Source organism: Drosophila subpulchrella, chromosome 3L (genome assembly GCF_014743375.2).
Source record: "Drosophila subpulchrella strain 33 F10 #4 breed RU33 chromosome 3L, RU_Dsub_v1.1 Primary Assembly, whole genome shotgun sequence".
Lineage (NCBI taxonomy): Eukaryota > Metazoa > Arthropoda > Insecta > Diptera > Drosophilidae > Drosophila > Drosophila subpulchrella.
The window spans coordinates 16,362,886-16,383,976 of record NC_050612.1 but is presented as its reverse complement, the minus strand read 5'-3'; the positions used below and the strand labels follow the sequence as shown (position 1 = coordinate 16,383,976).

Below are 21,091 nucleotides of genomic sequence, written 5' to 3'. Positions count from 1 at the left end.
CCACCCTTTGCGGAGATCAAGTTTCCGATTCATCCTCGGCGTTTGATAAGCCTTCATGGGCTTCAGTAGCGCCCAGTCAACCAAGACACCCAACTCGCAGAGTGGGCAGTTCATTGATTGGGGGGTGATGTAAAAAAAGTCCCTATCGTTGTGAACAGTGGTATGCACTGCGGTTGCGGCGTTGAGAGTAATAGTTTGTAATGTGATCCGCGTCATTGGAAAATTTCTTACATCAAATCATATAAATCATCTTAGGGAGCAATGTATCAGTCTATTGAACTCTACAACATTGTAGCCTATGATGGACTGAGGGTCTCACAAGCTCATTTCAGAGAAAGTTGGATCACATGGAATGCTTTTGCTATCCTGTACTCGGGCAATAAACCAGTTATAAACCGAGTTTAATTGGCAGGGCTTCGAATGTAAAACTTTTAAGGGTTTAAGCTAAATGCTCGCCGCAATTGACTGAGTTTCAGCAGATGCAGATCATTAAAGACTGCGTACGTTTTACGGGAGTTCTTTACAGCCCCCCATAGCAACTTTATAACAGGGGACGACAAGGGCATGGTGATAAACTTCAACTGCATTTGAAACGCTGCCACCCTAAAAGCATTTGGCTTGCATCATGGTCCCGAGCTCCTTCTGAATTCCCATCGCCATGCCCCACGAAAATGCTCTTGGCCTTCATCCCAAGCGCATGTTCATGACCTCAGCCGACTTTTCCGATTCTTGTACACAGGCAGCAGCGTGTGACAAAAACTAAACATTTGTTTACAAGTCGCAGCTGTCGAAACCGGTCGACAGAAATAAATCTATTTTAATTCTGGGACTATAGTATAGGGGCAGAAAAAACGGCAGCTGTCCTGGTTATGCGATACTGTCCTCCAGATTGCTCTTTGTATGCACATTGGCATAGATATAGGACATAAGTTTCTAGAAAACATATACCCCCGTCTGTATGTCAATATTAGTATGGGTACCACTGCATTTTGCGTGATAAAGATATCAAGATCATACCCCCAATTGTTTCCCTATCAAAAATTAAACTAAATCGGACCGTTTTGCTACTTACCAAACCCACAGCGAAACTACTGTTTGACCTCATTCCAGTGTTTCCGTTTTTAGGCATTCTGAAAAGAAACGAAATACAATTCTGTTTAGTCCTGGGGTGAATAATTATGTAAAATTTAGCGCTGCCGATCAGGTAGGACGTTATCGGGGAACGTCTACCAAGCTTTATGTGTTCGGTCATTAGTCAGTGGAAAAGGGTTTCAGGGTTTTCAAAGCAATTTAAAGATTTCATAGAAAACTGGTTCCTCCGTGTCCTAATGTTATGCCATTCGGGATAGGCACTACGTTTGCGTGTGAAATTGTGGCTGCAATGATGCTCGGTAGTTGGTGCAGGTATATTTTACAACTCAAAAGGCAAGTGGCCCGGAAAATACAGAAAAGGTAAGCCATAGGCAGGAGACTGCGCGAACCAAATCCAAAGTAAACATGGCCAATTCCATTTCCGAATGCTTATTGTAAGCAAACACCGTAGATTCCTGGGAATTCCATGCTTGCAAAGAAAACCCTAAAACGACAGGAAAGGCCCAAGATGTTTCGGGGGGTGGGAATTTAGGAATCAACAGGACACGCGGAAAGGTGAAGGAAGAGGGAAATTTAAGGAGCGCATAGTGTGCGCCTGCGGTGTCTTTGGACATTCCTCGCCATTATATCGAGCCTCTTTCAATTCCTTTCTTGGCAGTTCCTTACTTTAAAGGCGATGCATTTTGCAAACTCGTAACAAAAAAAACGGATTACATCTGGGATGCGTGAGGAAATGCAGTTTTACCTCGATGAACACTTCTTTGAACACCAGTTTTAAATTCCTAGGCTCAACAAAAATGAAGGGAGCCTAATAATTCATACAATGATCTTCTTGATCTTCGTTCTCGCCAAAATAGCTCACCTTTGCAAAGTCGTAAAGCGACGGCCAGTCATGCCAAGTTGTGATGATCTCACACAGTAACATTTGACCGGTTTATTAATGTTCATGTTGGACTTGGTTCCAACTTTTGTCACACTTGCCGCACCAGGCGAATCAAACTGTGGCACACTAAACTTAGTTAGGCTTGGCCGCACGTGATATGTAACCATAATCAGACTGTTGCACCGTTTGAACAAAGCAAAGTCTTCACTAGCTAAATCGCATTCTCTAAGTTCCCGACGGCTGTGTTGAGAGACTTCCGTTGAGCGTGTACGTTCGGATAGTTGTACAGAGGTAGACTGATCCTCGATCACGTTCTTCGCTACCCAGATGCTCGTTGCCCTCAACCTCACTCCATAGACAAGCAGCTGTGCAAGAAATAAGGGACGGACTTTGAGTGAGTGAGCCTGGTGGTGAGCCTCGATGGTGGATGTTAAAGCGGTGCTACTGAGACTATAGTCATCCGCAGTGACAGCTGCTTCTTATAGGTACATCCCTAAGCGGACAGCATCATTTATATACATATATATATATAAAATTTATATAAATATAAAAATGGGTAATACAACAGCGTTCCCAAGCCTTCAAGTTTATATTGAAACTCTGTGTATAAAACAAATATGTTCGTTCCTCTTTATGAACTTGTTACAAATCAAACGAGTTTTAAATAAGGTTGTCATGGCTTTAACTGCAAGGATGTATTCCCTTCGACTTTTCGAGACTACCCATTTCTTGTTTAAAAATGTTCAGCTGCTGCTGTTCCTCAAGATTTGCTCAAAAAAAATAAAATGCTCAAATGTGGCAGGTTCGCTCAAAAAGGACAATGCTGTTTAAGTGAAGAGGGTGCTAGGAAACATCTGCCACTGCATGGAACCGGTTTAGAGTCCTGTCAGCTCTGCCTTGCTCTCTGATGGCGTGTGGCTAAGAATAATTGAATATACTTTATGAAAACGTGATCTATCATCTTGTAATAGGAATCAAGCTTAGGTATTATTCACTATTCTCCTAACCAGTACGTTTAGGTATAGCCACCAAAGAAATAAAAAATACTATTTTGAATTAAATTTAGATATTAAGCGGAAAACGATAAGCAGATGTTACATTTTCTATACAAATAGTTTAAGATTCTTCTACCACTGTTTACACATGGAAACCTTTGTATACTGAAAGCTGATATGGGACCGGATATACATACAAGAGGCGCCTCTTGAAAGAAACTACAACTCAAAGTGGGGCAAAAGAAGCCGGAAGTTCTGTTACTGAGCGTGAATAAGATTAAAATGCAGGTGCTGGGACTTAAGAAAATCAATCTTAAGGTACTGAACAGGTCAACTTGAACTGGTTTTCAACGGATAAATTGGCATTTACCCGCGCTCTTTATTAAATGTGTCTCAAGGATACTGATCTGAGCGGCCATGAAAGACTTCAACTAGGAATATACATATTGCATGGACAGGCAAAAGCAGCAACTGGAACTGCAATTCAAAACTCAAACCGGTTTTTACGAATCGGACATGCGAATATTGTGAACAGGCAGACGGTACGACGGTACGCTGCAAAGCAATAAGATGGGGGCATATACTAGCACTACCTGTCCAAGAGAGAATGGTATTTTGAAACAATAGCAAGCTGTGCGGTAGGAATGTAGAGGACCGCCTTTCCACTTGCACTTTTGAGAGAACCTCTTGGCACCTCAAATACAAAACTGGGTCTATTAAGGAGCAGATCAAATATAATGTGTGTAGTATAAAATTGTTTTTGAACAAACACCAAGTATAATTACCAAAAGGGAAACCATACCGACCAAAGAGGAGCTTTTACATTATCGAAGTGCATTTATTAGGCATTTAAGGTTAAGTCCTTGAGATAAATCCCAAGGGTTTTCCGTCAGATAGTATCGCACTATAAATAAAGCAGAACTCACACGTCGTGATTCTTCTGGAATTATTGGGCTAACAAGAATTGGTCGGCTAACAGTACAAACAGTACAAACACGCCGCCAAACAGCTGCTTGACAAGTGACAATAAAAATAAGAGGCAGTCTTCCTAGGAAATCGCTGACTGGGCAGGCTGCTGACATCTGGGCAACGGGAAAATGAAATCGAATTCATATGAACCCTTCCGAAAAGGGGCACTATGTTCTAACCTGTAATCTGTGCGGGGTTATAGCTGACCGGATATCAAGGAATGTGTTGCGTATCTTGTAAAGGCTAAAAAGATATCGTTGCATTTTCATGAATGGAAATGCGTACATTGAACATTGATTAGTTATATGTACATGCAAATGTCAGTCACAAAACAAATGTCTCTAAGAAAGAGCAGCCCTTTGTGCATATCATCCACGCAGACAGGGGGAGATTTCGAACGCACGAATGAAATGAATTACGGATGCGAGCAGGAAGGGAATCCGCGTGTGCATATTTATAACATACAACTTGTGGTAGGAGGAAACTTGGTTGCTGCTTCAATTAAAAAATGGTCTGACACAAATGGAAAATGAAGGGGGCAGCGGCACCGCATGGCGTAGTAATGAATGGGCAAGAGGGAGGCATATCTGTATATATATTATTTCAGCAAGTGCCTCTCGTTCCGAAAAGTGAGTCAGTCCTGAATGTCTTCGCCATCGCAATTTGTCATCCAATGTTGCATCTCTAAAACGGACAACTTTAAAGTGTTCAGAGTGTGTGTTTTCCTTTTTAGTCATTATGAATAACACAAGGCCTTCAAAAATCTTCAAGAAATCCACATCTCCAACCAGAATAAACTCTAGCCGACGATGATGAAGACTTTGAAGTGGGTTTTTGTTACGAATTTTGAATGTATAATTTAAGAAACGAGTCGAGATGGCGGGAAAGAAGATGCGCATGCAATTCCCAACTCCGACATGCACTGTTTGCCGAGAAGCATAGAATGTCTGGCACACAAGTCGCGACTTTCTGTGCTCTCTTTCTACACATCTGTCTTTCGCACGACAAGTTCTGCAAATCTTCAGCAGAATTTGTAAGTTTATATAGGCCTTACATTTCTTAATATGGCATAGTTAGAACTTGCGGTAACTTATAACTGATTGATTTTAGAGAATCTTTTATAACGCGATTATAACGCTATAAGAGCTCCAATTTCTCATAAAATATAGAACGGTAATGGAAAATCTTTTAAAGCTGCACTTTTGAAATATTTAACGGATATAATATTTTTTATTTGTGGTTGCTTACATAATTCTTTATCTGATCTAACTGTTAAAAGTTGGTATCGATAATAAAAGCAACCATATTACTACCAGTTTACAATTTCCGCACTTTGAGGCTTTGTGGGCATTTCACCGCATTACAAAAAACATATTGAGTTGCACTGGGATTAAAAGAGAGCCGGTAATTACATCTAATGTTGCGTTTTACGTAAAAAGTTACCCATATGTCGGGGTACTGAACTTTCAAACGAACTTAATAGTGGTCCGTCAAGTTTAAAAAGTAAAGTAAAGTAAAAACTAAAAAAATCGTTTACAACGATTTCCTTCAACCAAAGTACTCATACTAAATAAAAACCATTAGAACTATTAATACAGAGATTACTCGATGGCAACGGGGACTGATTAAACATACACAGATAGTGTTAAGGTCGACGGAAAGAATTTGTTGATTTGAATATTAACCAGATAGACAGTTAACTTTGGCAATCCGAAGTGTATATGCCCTTAAAATTATAAAAAAATGGTATTAGAGCTGTATATATATATAAAATATTAATATTGATCTAAAATCGAAAGATTAACTTTATAGTTATAATTCCAGCAACGAGGTTTTTAGCTCAACTGAATAACCGACAAGAGCATTACATCAAGAGGCTACATACTTTGAAAATCTCTTCTCCTCTGCGGTCCAGAACTAAAGTTCAATACCCTATACAAGGGTATTAAAACCCAAGGTCTGATTATTTTAAAACTAAATGTTGTTATCAGCGAATAGGTCAAAATTAAACGCTGGTAAATAGGCTTAGCTTATATTACGTAAAGTACTATGAAGTTGTAAACCCTCACTTCAGTGTGAGGTTAACAAAAATAACTTGAAGGAACTGCCATTAGGTAAACTGAAAGATCATTCACCTGTTTATGTTTGTACCTTTTTTAACGTGTGCAGACAACTCGTTCTGAGATATTCAACATATCAACACCGCAACAGTCAAAGTAGAAGAGAACAGAGAAAATGATCATCAATGCAAGCGCAACAAGGTACACACATTTATATTTGTATATAAACCACAAGAAAAGTTTGTTTCTGATGGTAATGAACGTTTCATAAATAGCAACGGAGCCAAGACACAAGAGATGGCAGACGCACATTGACTGAGGTTTGGGAAGATCCAGCAGATGGGCAACTTGTTTGTTTATTGATGGCAGACAGCCTAGTCTGGCTTGTAAAAGAAACATATCTGCTTTTGCTTTAGGCAGTGATGTACTTATCTCTGTGGGTACCAATTTTGACTGATCACAACGGTAAGGCTTCTTAAGTAAGAAAAAGTTTTGCAATTGCATCACATGTGATAGCACAACAAACTTTTTGTTTTGTTAATCTTGACGACCTGAAGTCAACTTTGAAAAGATTTTCTGATGAGTGATAAGGTAATGACTCAAACATTGCATCACCTTCCTTTCGACGGGCTCGAAAATACCAAAGAGAAGTGCAATTTGGTTTGAATACATTTTTTACACCCTAGCAAAGGGTATCCGTACTCAGATGATTGTCCAGACTAGAAGCAAGTTTGTACTTGAAAAGATTTCCGATTTCCGATAAGTGGTCGTAAAACTTAGCTCGAGCAGGGAGACAAAATCTAGAAATCTAGCCCCACAGCAAGAATTACTAATGATAGACAATTTACTTTGATTACTTAATGACTTCTTTCCAACTGGGAAGGTACTATACAAAGTGAACTGGCACAAAAAGCACCTGGTCTATAAAGCTTTGGCAGACTTACTCGACAGCATTGAAAATGAAGTCATCTGATAATTTTCTATTTCGGCAGTGGCTTCAAAGCAACAAACATTTCGACATTTTCAGTTCTGCTTTTAATTTCCGCAGTCGGGGATAGGTGGTGTCGCCCTACAAGATTCCATTTGGCAAAACAAAACAGGTAATTACCGCCCAAGAATGTTATATTACTTGCAGGCAGCGGAAACGTCAATCCCTAGAATACGCCAACAAAAGAACCAAAAACCATGCTCCTGTGGATAAGGTGCGACATAACTTGAGTTGGGGAAATATATAACGGCAAACAGGGATCCACTGATATGGTTGATTAATGATAGACACGAATGTAACTAATTAACTATGAAGATGCTGCGCCTAATGACCGTCCAACCCTCCAGCCGTGAATAATATTAATTATTATCCCATTAGCAGAATTTCCCTTTGCGGCCCTGCCCAAATGTTTACGCCAACGCAATGTGAATGCATCTTTGGCCTGAAAATGTCAAGGAGCATTTACTATGCGGCACTGCAGGCTCTGTTCGTGGAGCATCTGACCATCTAACCAACGGCCAGATACGCCGTCAGCTGTCAAAGCTGCTTTCCTCCAGTGAAAAGTTCTCCACCTGCCTGTCGAGGCAAGGAGATGTGCTGGGCATGGCACAGTGGCACTGGCAGCAAGCAATGTTCATTGCATTGCATTTTTAGCCTTAATGTCTTATTTACCCAAGGAGAACTTGGGCTGCATAACTTTGTTGTTTTGATTTGGAGGCTGCCACTGCCAGTGAAATGAAACGGAATGAAAATCCAGCGCGCACCCAGCTTCAAAGCAACGCATGGTCAGCAGATGTGGTGGTGGCTGCCTTTAGCTCTATAACTTTCCCCAGGCCTACACTATACACGGTACACGGCAATCCTATACATATGTAACATAATTAAACATTATTTTATCCAAATGCTTTCATGCCCAAAATACGACTTTCCACTGCGAGCCACCGCGCGCTGTCAATATATTTTACGAGCGTTGAACATTTCACTCAATTGTGAAACTCGGCTGTGCTTCGTGGAAATGGGTGGTAATATGTGTTAATCTTAGCTACCAATTGGGGAGTGGCCGTGCTATTGCTCCTTTGCAAACAGACATGAACGGGAAAAGAGTTGGGCAACTGGTAATTATTTGACACAAAAAATTATATGCACTCGACAATGATATCAGATGAAATACATTAAATCACTCGCGGGGCAACCTCAGTACTGATATTTAGCCTTGTTTTTGCAATATGAAATCCAAAGATATATGTAGAAACCGTACAATTACTCAGAGGGTGGGACTTTCTGAAAAAATCTTGGAAGACTCGTCACGATCCTTCAAAGAATTCAATCTTGCCTCTTTAGTTGATAAGCCGTTGGATTAACCAGTCACCAACGAAATTTCATCGTAGCTATCACTGTTTGCAAGGCAAACGAGTGAATAATGATTTGGGGACTGTCAGCCCTGCTTAGATTATACTTATGTAGTTCAGGAATGTGCTGAGTAGTACAGAGACTTTGTAAGATTGCAAAACCCATAAAAAGTCTCACGATTTTCTTATTTAAAAGGGTTAAATTACAAATATTCTTTGTAGTGAGGAAATTAAGAATAACTAAGCTTTCCCATAACCTATATGGGCCTTTTGCAATAATATATCTCGAAATTAAGTTAACCAAATAGGTCACCTATTATATATTACCACGGCACTCCAAATCCGATTGGAATGTCGCTGAGGCATCTGGCGTCGAAGCCTGCGCTGACGGCAAAGGCGATTCGTTTAGTTTATGGCGTAACGGAGCGACTCACATATCATTTATATGTTTTATAGAAGTCAAGTTTCTTAGAAGCGGGAATGCTACTACGTAAGAGCAAATATGAGCCTGGCATTTATTTCCGTTTCGACAATCTCTCGCTAAACAAACCACAAAAGCCAAAAAATCAGACAAACAAGAGATAGTGACTTTTTCCATATTTTACTAAAAATAGAAGAAAGGCAGAGATTGGTGAAACATCTCCCGAGATGAGGCAGCCACACACAAACAGAATGGGATGTGCCAGCCAGGGCAGACAATAAGTAAATACAGGGATGCACGTGAGGGGTATCCTTAAATGGCCTCAACAGGTCGAGCTGGGATTACGTACGCCTGATTAACTTGGTAAACACAGGGAAAGTGGTGGTGGTGGCGAATAGGAAAAGTCAACAGACACTCGGTCAAGAAGCAAGAGTTGGGAAAAATAATTGGTCAATGGTCCGAAAAATTAGTAGATTTTAGAAAAGGCGGGGAAGTATTTGAACAGGAACAAAAAGCATATAAATCTAGTTTCATTTAAAATATATGACTGTATTTTAAAAAGCTATCGCAATTTCTAGTACATTTTGGTTGTGACCAGTTTTTTTCCACAAATACTAGGATAGGTTTTTTAAATATTAAATATTTAAATGACGCAAATTGATACAACAACTAACGCATTTCAGAGATTAAAGTACTATACTAACAAAAACATGAATTTAATATTATTAAATATAATAAAACATTAATAAAATATTAAAATGACGCAATATGAAACAACAGCTATCGAATTTCAGATACTAACTACTATACTAGAGATACTAACAAAAACATGAATTTAATATTAGGTTAGGTTAGAGCGGACTATAGTCTGTCACACTTACACCTCTAAGGGACAATTGTGATACCGCATGATCTCGGTTTTCTTTCTCTAGGGTCCCATATCTAATATGTTTTAACCTATGTTAATATTAATAAATATTAAATAGTTGTGTTTTGAAGAAACAAATTCAATTGCTAGAAAGTTAATCCAAAGACGTTTTTAAAAGTGTTCGATGGAACCCAGTCTACATATGTACCTATATGGAACCAACTTACTCGCCACTAGTGCTTGTTGACGAATCGGCGCCCGCGTCCCCCTCCTGGACACCAAATGCATTGCATTCCCTCGAAGAGACTTGTGTGGTTGGTGAGGGCGAGTCCTCCACGGGCAAATACCAGGTGGTATGGGAGCCTCGGCTAGCGTAAACCTCCTCCTGAGGGGGTGTGCTTGAGTTGGGTTCCCGTTCCCGTTGCCTTTCCCTCAATTCCACCGACCCGATGGGATCCTCAAACTCGGTGGCCGAAGCACGCCCACTATCTGCGCCAGTTAGCCTCTTATCCTTGGTATCCTTGGTATCCTCGGCGAAGACCTCGCTCTCGGCTCCTTCGGCTGCCGCGACGTCGCAATCCTGAAGCAATGCAGCCGAGCTCGCTGCCTGCGCAGCCCGGGGCAAATTCATTGTCGTTGTTGTAGACATTTTCGTTCATATGTTCTCGCCGTTTTTTGCGTAATAAACTTTGCTCGCTTTGGTTTCGGTGTGGTGTTTGTTATTGATTTTCGCTTATGGTTCTCACTCGGATGCGCTATTTGCGTTGTTCCATTTTGGCTTCTGCCCAAGCGTTCCTCAGAATGCCAGCAGCAAGTACATATATATACACAGATACACACAGATACACACGCGGGCGCCCACGTTCGCTGCTCGACGACCGGCTAGGCGGCTGTTTTCTCACAATTGCATGGAATTCAGTATGTTTAATTAACACTGGTTACCGAGTTCTAGCACCGCCCCAAAATATTATTTAGTTTACATAGCCTGGGATGTGATAGTTGCTAAATGGTGGACACGAATACGAGGACAAACAGCTGATTTCCGTTCACGGGGGGCGGAAAGAAGCGCGCCTGAAAAGTTATAAGTGCATTTTTTTCGCGTCTGCTCGTCTATTGTTTTTTACGTTGGCTATCAGTGTGACCAAGCGTGCGGGCTGGAAAAATACCACTTCCTTATACCGAAATATACCGAAGATGTGGTCGTCCAGCAGTACTGCAAATTTAGGTATTTAGCTATATATTGGCAATGACGGAATATGGACTTCATAAATTAGCGCTGATGTAATGAAGAGTTTATTAATAAAAACAGGAGGGATAACGAATGCTGTCATTAATGTGTCGTACCAGCAGCTTGCTTAATAAACTCGTTTCACTATTGTAGCGTTTTTTTAGCGAAGAGGTGGCAACACAGCTCTGAAGGTCAGACGTTAGCTAAAACCTGCACCAGGATCATGTCATGGATGTTGGTAGGGCGCTCTATTTGAATATCAGTGGTAGGACAATTATTTTTAAGCAGGAACTAGCATAAATACTAGCAAAGTGTTTAAAAGAGTAAGCTTTTCTTCAAAGGATTTTGCAGAAGGAGTTGCAATAAATTCGCTTCTCTGGTTTGATTAATAGACAGGAGGTTTTGTTTATCAAAATCGATAGACTATACATCAAACTGAAAATCAGTAAGGAAATATGCCTTTTTGACCATGCACATTATACAAAAGAAAATAATATATATGCACATATATGTATGTATGTATATAAGCCAGACTTGCAATCAATTAAAGGAGATTTCGACGCGCATGCTTGTGCTTAAAAGTATGCAACAATTCCTGAAAAATTAAAAATCCCCAAATGTACAACATTAATACTAAATAGACCTAAAAACAACTTTTTAAATGTACGTTTTACTGAATAGTCGGCTCTTAAAAATAGACTAATTTGCAGAAATTCCGTGACAAAAGCCATCTCTGTCAATACTGCTCGCCGACTTTATTTTGCCATCGCTGTATGCCGCGGGGGCGAACTCAGGCTCCCTTACAGACAGCATCATTGCTTATTTATGGGCTAAGTAAAAGGACGCAGGACGAGAGTTGGAGAGGGGACGAGGGTAAGGAAGGGCCGACCAAGAACGACGTTCAAATCTGTGTCTATAGTATAGTCGAACAGTAGGTCACTGAACTCGGCAGCACGACATGGGCACAACCGGCTGTTTATTTGTTCGACCATAAAAGAGGAAGCGGAGACTTCTGTTGGTCCTTTTGTACTAGGCATATTCGCGATAAAAGCACAATTGAGAATTTAATAGCCTGCCACCTACCTGGCACCGCTCGCAAGGTGTTATGAAATACGGAAGATAATTGAACATCGATCTATTTAAGGTTAATGAACAGTGATGGTATTGGGAACAAAAGGCAACTTCAGAGTTTTTGCAAAAGTCCTAGGCGCTAATTGAAATATCCAAAAATAAATTACAAAAAATAAGTCTCACCCCGCAAATTGAGGTCTCCGAAGTATCAGACTTGACAAAGACCGACTGCGTCCCATCCTGTGGCACTGGTCGTTTGCAACCTTCCTGAAAAGAAAAGGAAAAAATATCATATTGATGACTATTATCCATTATTGACAGTATCCAATCTCGTTTCGCTGTCGCCACTCATTTTCATTGTTATCTGTCACGTCTAATGGTACTTAAAACCCCTGCTCTAAAAGAGAGCCTTCCAGAACTTGTCAATCGCTAATGGGCTTGGCCAGTACTTGGTTCCAATCTGTCACTCTAGAAGTTGCAAGACAAAACTCACCTGAGCACGATTTCCTCCTCGGCCGCCACTTGGGACGCATTCTCCTGGTTTTCCAACTGCTCGAAGGGTTGGCAAATGCTGGCGATACCGCTACACAAGAAGGTCCACGATGGATTGGATTTTTCTACCCCTTGGTGCTTTGGGCCTACGACTCTGGTGTCTTCGTTAACGGTCACTGAGGTGATGTGGGGTTTCAAATGCTCCTGCTCAAATATAGGAACACTGGACACGGACTGGCCTTTCTGGATTTCATCAGGAGCACTCTTTTTCTGACAGGCAGCGCAGCGTGGCCAATAGTCGCAGGTATCCAGAGTTTTGCTGCAGCTTTTGGTGGTTGCCGTTGTTGGGTACTCTGCATTACTACTATAAAACAACACGAGATACATACAAAAGCCTACGCACCAAGGATTCATGTGGTAGTTCACCCAAAACTCTTTTTCTTAATGAGTGGAGCTCAATGCTTTAAGTCTCTGTAGTGGGTACATTGATATTCTAATATGCATTTTAGTTTTGATTTATGTTAGTAGGTGTGTATTTTTGTACGGATGTTGCCGCCAACCATGAAAAGATAATGTAAGGAGTAAGGCTGCTACCACCGCACAGTTCATAAATTCGGTTAGTACATAGATTAGTTAGTATGCATAAGCAGTCTCTAAAAAACACACATACGCACGGGTGCTTTCTCTGGTCGTGTTAGTGCCTTAGGCGTTATTAAATTTGGTTCAAGTCGAGGCCTTCGATTTCGTCTTAATTTCGATTAATTTCGATTAATTTCGATTAGTTTCGAGGAATATATTTATGTATATACAGTTAGCAGGCTGCAGCTGAATAGATGATTTAGTACCTGCTGCTCCGCGGCTGTGTGGCCTGCTGCCTGTAAATATAGTCGCCACCCACTCCGACAGCAACCTCAAGGTTAAGGTCATCCCGTGACCCCGGACTTTGGCGCAGGGAGCGCTGTGGCTTGAGCACTGTTGTCGGGTGTTCGTATATACGCGTTTCGTTGCTCATAAAATTAAGCTCGCTGTTGCCCCCCGAGTTTATGGTCTCCCGATTTCGCAGCATTACGGGCAACTGCTCATAGTCACCGCTGTCTCCTCGGCGAAAGTTCATGATCGGTGATTTTCTCATCATTTCGTAGGTTAGCTCGTGGTCACAAAGACGCGTCCCATAGCTCTGAGGGCTACCAGATTGTCTTGTTGGCTGATGGAGATTGTTAGACGAGGATCCCGATGACTGTGGTGACCGTGACGCTTCCATGCTAGATGCATTAACAGGGGAATTGGACTTTCGCAGGCGGGATGAGGATGTGGAGGCCATGGAAACGAGTCCGGAATCGGCGGCAGGCTGTAGGAAACGCAATCCGCTTACGCTTCCGCCGTTGCCGCTGCTGTTGTTGTTGTTGAGCACAGCTTCGCGAAAGTCGTCGTCCAGGGATCGGGACTCCCTATCCACCCGCAGATTCTGGTTGCTTCCACTGTCTCCACCGCTCCCACTTGTGTGAGCATTCCGCGCCGCACCCTTTGCCCCTGCACCGCGATTGTAGTTGTTGTAGTCGAAGTCAAAGGAACGCGCCTTGTCCGCCTCGTTTTGTCGACCCCTCACCGAGTTGCTTGGCAACGTAGTGGGGTTGACATGGATCTTGGCTGCGGCTGGAGAGGCTCGAATGGTGGGTGGGAAGACGGCTCCGCTTGCCAAGCGGGACTGCTGGAAGGCAGTTCCTGCCGCCTGCTGCTGCGAGGTCACAGGACCAACGTTAACGATGGATTTGTGCGTTCGATTTGGAGAGCGCTCGGTGAGTTGCAACGATCTGTAAGTAAAGCGATAGGCTTGAAGTCTCTTGGGAATATCATATCAGAACGTAGAAAAAAAAACGCAGAATGTGATATGACACCTGCTATGAGAAAATGATATGAAACAAATTAAGCCTACGTTGATTTTGAGTATATTGTCTTCTTTGTGGTATTATTTAAGATTTCAGAATTTGGTATTAAATGGTTTTTAAATATCTTAATGCTTTTCAAAGGAACTATCACAAAATGTTATTTGAAAGAGTTTGGATGATAACGATAATATTCCATATTTTCTGTCCCATTCCCAGAATAACTTTTGTTTGGGTAAAGCAAATATTTTTACCCACCTCGAACGTCGGATCCGGTGCTCCTGTTCCGCCTGCTTAGCGGCCATTGTACGTCGGTGACTGGTGGAGCCACTTCCGGCCACGGCGGTCGAGGCAATTACCGTCGAGCTGGTGCTGGCATTGGGTGGCTTTGGCTCGTGAGAGTCACCACCACTGTAACTGGAGCTGGAGGAGCTTCGCGATATGTTAGGTTGCGTCTTCTCCTCGTGCCGCTGGCGAACCTCTAACGTATTGCTCCTGGAGCTGGAGTTTTGCCGCGAACCGCTTAAAGAGATTTGAGACCCCTTCTTTCGTCGCTCCTCGGGTGTCAAGGATCTGGATTCGGGGGTCAGCGATCTTTGCTTCCGCAGACTGCTAGACGAGCTATGGGAATCGTTACGATCTGGTGTAAGGGACCGTTGGCGTTGTATCTTAAATGGTGAGATGCTGACGCTGCTCGTTCCGACTTTGGGGAACTTGTGACTGCCGGCAGAGAGAAACTCGCTTAGACCGCCATCTTCGTTGTCCAGCTCATCATTGGAAAGATCTGTCAAATAAAGTGTTATTAATGTGGGTGGTCCACCTAGAAAGGATTCCCAAAAGAACTTTCCCCCTAAGTAAATCTTACTTTCTAACATTGAGATGGGCAAAATTACTTAATGCTTTCTACTCACCTGATCTCGCGCCACTGTCGCAGGAATTGAGGCGTTGACTCTTGGACGTATCAAAGCTTCTGAAACGCGACACTCCCATATTTTGAGTGTTGGGATGTACGGCCAGAGGTCCGGCACTGCCTACGCGGCTGAACTGGGATTTTCGAGAACGTCCCAGGCCATGGCTCTTGGAACGCTCAGCAGTTCGTTCGTGACGGGATCGCGGCGAGTACTTGGCCTGACTGCCGGCGGCTAAACTGTAGACAGGAGGCGCCTCCTTGACAGCGGCATTCAAATAGGCCGTTGTCGTCTGCGGATGCAGATATTTAGGAGAGTTGTCGCGGCTTCGTAGGGAGCCACTGCTGCCACCGCCGCTTTCCCGCTTCGTTAGGTAGTTGGGTGAGTTGCCGGTCAGAGTGCTGAAATTGGGTGACCTTTCCCGCTGACCCGCCAGTACGGCCAGGTTCAGCGGCCGTTCTGACAGGTTTCCATCAAAGCTGCGGGAAAAGGTCTCTACATAGTTATCGGTGGGCGTGGGACGGCGATTGTCGTATTCGAAACTCCGGGAGAATACCATGCCCTTAGCGGGACCATTGTTGTGATGCGAAGTGCCCAACTGCGCAGGCACAGGCAAAGGAACCTGTTGGCGAACTGGCTTACGGCGGTCCGGATGCCTTGCACTACGGCTATTGTCCTGGAAAGCGGGTGGCGGCGATAGAATTGGTGTGATGGGCGAGTCCAGATCGTTGGGGCTCTTAACTGGCAAGAAGCCTGGTCTTTCGTTAAGGATGTTCGCCAGTTGGGGATCGATAATCCGGTAACCCGGACGCAGGGCAGGGTCCCGTGAGGAGTAGCCACTTAGACGCGCTTCGTTTCTCTGAATTAGCTCTTCTACCTTGGAGCCAATAAACTTGTTCTCGGTCATGCTAATATTGGCTTGCTGCTGCTGCTGCTGTTGATGCTGCTGAATGAAGGACTGCCGCGCCAGATCTAAGCGACGTCCATGGTCCGGAGGAATAGCCCTCGTCGTTGCAATTCGTCCGCGACCATTGTCTGGAAAAATCGATCCACCATTTTGTTGGCCATAACTGAGTCGGCGACAGCCACTGGTGGTATCACCCTTGCTACTTCCACGTTTCGTGTTGACCTGCACCCAGCCGGACTTGTTCAGGAATATTTCCTCCTTGTTGGTGGCGGCGGGCGATTTTCGGCCAGATCCTACGGTTACCCCATGAAAGTGTTCTCCGAAAAGATATGTGGGCACTCCATTGGAACCAGACGTCAAATGGGTGGCGGCAGCGTTTCCATTGGCGCCGCTGCCACCCCCTATATGGTAGTGCATTCTGCGGGCCTCCAGCTTCTCGTTGAAACTGCGATTGGATGCCTCGAGACTTTCACGTCGCTTGGCGACGTACTGTTGAAAGGCGGATAGGTGTGTCTGCTGATGTTGGGGATGTGATGGCTTCTCCTGGCTGCTTTTTGGCGCGCTTATATCTGTTTTTTTTGCCTCTGGAGTGTCCGTTCGCTGTCGTGGCTTGAGAGGATTTTGGACAGACGATTCATCATCAACTGCATTGCCATCTTCGACCACATCATGGCGCTGCTGCTGCTGCTGTCGATGCTTTGAGGGACTAGTGCGAGATCGGGTACGACGACGCTTGGGTAGAGCCGGCAGCGGTAGAGTGCTAACGTCTAGTTTCTCAAGGGTCGATGAGGAGAGCTCATCGTTCTGGGACTCTCGGGTAATGGAATCGCGTGTCAGGTGACTGTCGTCCGATTGCGCCTCGCTGGAGTCAAGGCAGGCGTAGTCCTGACGTGTCAGTGCTCTTGAGTGCGTTGGATTGCTGTAAGAAAGGTGCCCCGTATAGGTCAATAAATTTCACATAACTGTTGGTTAGGTATAGGTATATCCAAGTGATAAAAGAGGAATTGACTTAGAACCCTTATCGAGCGCTAATGCCCTGCATAGTAACCATAATGGCTAGGACAAACGAGCCGGGCCAAGTGGCGGTGCTCGAACAAGGGTTCAATGTCCGGGAACATGGTTCAGCACTCGCCTGAACTCGTTGACATCTGCAATCTGCAACGATACCGATGCAGCAGTAAACGCTGGCACTGCAGTCTTGTGCCGTTTCACCAGCTGTAAGTGCTTTGCCTTGTTGCTGCCACTGCTGGTGGATGGTGGAAATTAAGCCACATGTACTGACACTTTCTCAGAGCTGGAGGCACAGGCAATGCCAAAGAATACACATATTTTGGGTAACCCAGGGCTAAGTCATACGCAGTGGTCCAGATACACTCAAAAGGCTATCTAAAGTTTTCTATACTTGACCCTGAACTAAACAATAAGTGGGAGAAAATGTTGTCAAACCAGTTGGAAAATCATAAGCGGAGAATAAGCACCATATGTAAATACCAATTCATAGCGATTGCAAGGTGCATGGTGGGTGTCATATGTACATTGACGAAGAGCTGCACAGCTTGACTTCAAATTAGGTTGACTAGTCTGTCCCCCAAAATGTATTGAAAAGTGTCAGTGACAGTTCTCTGATTAGAACAACAAGCGACAGCCTGCATCCCTACACACGTCACACGTTTCAATGTATCTTTCTAGCGTGGCCCTAATAAATCGGGATGTGGCACAGGCTTTTCTCCAGAAACGCCTTTAGACGGACATTTCCGGAAGGGACATTGTATATGAGACTTGTGCCAATAAGTGTATCCCTCAAGCTCTGACAGCTTTCGCCGGCATTTCACACCCTCTTTTTTATGGTTGGCTAGCGATGACAACGCATGTATCTTTCATGTTGTTAGAATTTTTAAGTGGCTTAGATGCCTTATAGGCCCGGATACACTAGGGCGAAGATGAGCAAAAGTCGAGAGGCTCAGAACGCAGATCCAAAGAAAATGGTTTAGCCCCAACGCTCCAATTTTGGGATACGAATATAATCACTTAAAAACTTGTCATTCCAAAAACGGTCAACAGCCAACAAAAAGCATTATAAACTTCGGTTCGTTGCCTTAGTCTGTCAAGTTTTTCGTTTGTGTAGGCGTTATAACGCCTAGTTCAAATTTGGAAGCGTATTGGTATTTCTTGAATGTGAACCAAGCTGAATCGAAGCATTGCGTTCTTCTGTTTAATCTTGAAATGAAATCTTTGGTTAGATACCAGTCCATGTGCGTCTATCTTCGAATGAAAACCCACGTATATTTGGCCAACAATGAAATATATTATATCTTCATGAAGCCCTTGATTATTGTCGAGGCATATTTGAGTAAATAAATTTAAATTTTAAACTATATACTCGTGTGGTTGAAGTATTGAAAAAGTTAACATAAGATTTCATATAAGATTCCCATTAGATGTGAGTACTCCAAAGTATAACTTGCGAACCCCATCATTAGGTAATGTTATCAAGTGTTTCAGTGCGTGGGCAATGCTAACATTTACTTATAAACCTTAATAATAATAAACCTTAATCATGTCCCAGCGGAGTTTTCAAAAAACTTTTCAAATTTTCCACTAGAAAATTCGATCTATCAGAATCAAAGGCGAAACCTTTTAGATTCAGGCTTTTGCCTTAAAAAAACGAGCTCACAGCGCTTAAATAGCGTTTCAAGAAATTACCAGTATAAAAAGTAAAAGGACATTGCCTGCATTCGAATAAACAGGAAGTGGGGGCACTTACGCTCATAGAGTGCCCGCGATGTGCCACTAATTATAACTCCGCACACATATGTAGATAAACACATGTTCCGGGACGAGTTTTTATTTCTGCTAGCTTTTGGCTCTCATTTCACCATGGTACCCTCTTAGTTTTGCAATTTAATATGCATAGAGGCATGCCTGAGTGTCTTTAATTTGCAATTAGTTTAACGACCACGCTTTCATTATATCGTGATCCAAACTAATCAAACTTTTTATAATAATTTCTTGTAATTTTATTGATCTATGTCTCGAATGCATTTACTGCAGGCAGCTGTAGACCGAGAGTTTAATTCTGTTTTTAATGACAGCTGAACCCTTTTTTGCTTGGCGATTTAAGCTTAATTAAAAGCGCGGCAATGGGTTTTTTAGTGAAAGTTAAATGAATAACTAGAATATACACGGATTTTTGTATATTTATTGTATCAAATGAAGATAGCTCTCCAATGGTACCCTATACAGCTACTTTGCTTTTTGTAATTCTCGAAGAGACCGAAAGTTTCCACTAAAAAATGTTTGCGCATTTCTTTAACAAAACTAGCTGTCCGAGGGGCAATGATTGCCGGTTGGGATATCGTAAATAAAACACAAAACAGCGAGCTTGCAAATGCGGCATGCATCATAAAACTGGTTTTGAATCATGTTAGGCCGCACTTGTCTTCAGCAGAGCAGAGCAGGACGAGCCGAGGACGGGTACTAGTAAATCGATTGCATTATCTCGCATACCTGTTAGTCAACTTGCACTTTCGACTGTCTCCAGAGCCAACTAGCCAATTTTTTTTACTACTACTCAGAAGCAGCTTCTTCGAGGCTTTAAGATGTGGTAACGTTGCAGCTAAACTGCAGCGGCATTGACTAAAAGCCAATGACCAAATGAAGTTGCGGCCATAGGAAACGAGTTTCACATTTTCTATACCATATTTGCCAGCCCCTTGTTCATAATTATCGAATGGGTAGGCTGCATGCAATTTGCAGCAGTTCAATTGCAAAATGCCAACAAACTTTTTTTTATTTTCGGCCTGAAGGTTTTGAAGGTCGGCCCCAATTTCGCAAAATATGTAGCAGTATGAGCCCGACGGTTTCTGATTTGTCGTTGGCCCTGGTTTTCTTCCATTACCTTTCTTGTATTGCATTGCAAGTTTAACTTGTTTTCAATTAGCAACGCTTAAGAGTCACCCGTATGATTGGAACTTTACCCAAAACATGGGCTGAAAACGAGTGAATGTGGGGTGCTGACGCGGTATAAAAAGTATTTATATGACAAAATAGCACGTGAAAAATACGTTGAGTACTTAACAAATGTATTGTAACTCACACAAGAGGCTGCAATATCAGGATGACATGAAATTATTATTTTACCCCTTTTTCCAGCTGCAAACAATTCAAAAAAGGGCGATTGTGCGGGTGTGCACAAATAAGTAGATGTGTAAATGGTTGAACAACCAGCAAACCAAATGGGGAAACAAGGGGACAAAATTGATTTATGTAGGCAGGTCTCGTATTTAGGGCCCTGCATAAAACGTTGGCCAGTGCCAGGAGGCAATGATTTTTCAAAAACTATTGATTGCCGAATTTTTATACCAAAGGAAGGCATATTAGACCAATCTAATAAATTGATTGTGTGCTCTTACGCAGTAATTAATCACTTGATCAGATAGGAGGGAATATTATATATATATGATTACCTTGAACTCGAAAAATAGGTGCTCTTAAGGTAATTAATACCTATCCACACTGCCCCCGGTTATTTACAAACAGGTGTTACATCGCCTGCAGGTATTATTAATATTCTGTCTTCCAGAATAATATATTAAACCGCTTATGGTCCTCTTGATAATCAAGTTAATTCGATTCCACCAGCTTGTGAATTGCACATTATCTTAAAGTCTTAGTTCTTCAAGTTGTGCTATTCGATTATTCACAGAATCCAGCCATACGGAAGGATATATTTTATAAGTACTTGAGTTTTGAACCGCACACTCTCGGTCTTTGAGCAGGCGTTCTTATAGCACTTCCGTAGTAAAATTTTTATTTTAGGTCTCCAAAAAATACACAACTTTTGCGATTTTCACTGGACAATCGAAGGCACGCAAATGTTTGATGAATCGGTGGATATTGCAATCGAAGGAGCAGCTGGCACAGCTTCTTTAACTTTTACCTTTACCAACCTTATTAAAAATAAAGTTTCAAGGGGGA

The 21,091-nt window shown here is 42.6% G+C and overlaps 2 protein-coding genes across 4 annotated transcripts in view; one reads left to right on the top strand and one right to left on the bottom strand.

The window, feature by feature from the left end:
- Positions 1-21,091, bottom strand: part of LOC119553388 — a 33,880-nt gene that overhangs the window by 6,375 nt on the left and 6,414 nt on the right. Inside the window, exons 6-11 of one of the 3 annotated variants that reach the window (XM_037863746.1) lie at positions 15,211-17,033; positions 14,558-15,083; positions 13,262-14,227; positions 12,418-12,777; positions 12,108-12,191; positions 1,073-1,130 (exon numbers count right to left, since the gene is read on the bottom strand). In XM_037863746.1, coding sequence (XP_037719674.1) covers positions 1,073-1,130; positions 12,108-12,191; positions 12,418-12,777; positions 13,262-14,227; positions 14,558-15,083; positions 15,211-17,033 — 3,817 coding nt within the window. Of the gene's footprint in view, positions 1-1,072; positions 1,131-9,852; positions 10,734-12,107; positions 12,192-12,417; positions 12,781-13,261; positions 14,228-14,557; positions 15,084-15,210; positions 17,034-21,091 lie in introns of those variants that run through there. The other 2 variants (XM_037863745.1, XM_037863747.1) reach the window with 2 other exon arrangements.
- LOC119553395 (follistatin-related protein 1) overlaps positions 10,778-21,091 on the top strand; it is a 31,562-nt gene continuing 21,248 nt past the window's right edge. The window contains exon 1 of the mRNA XM_037863760.1: positions 10,778-10,850. Coding sequence (XP_037719688.1) covers positions 10,820-10,850 — 31 coding nt within the window. The 5' untranslated portion in view covers positions 10,778-10,819. The remainder of the gene's footprint in view (positions 10,851-21,091) is intronic.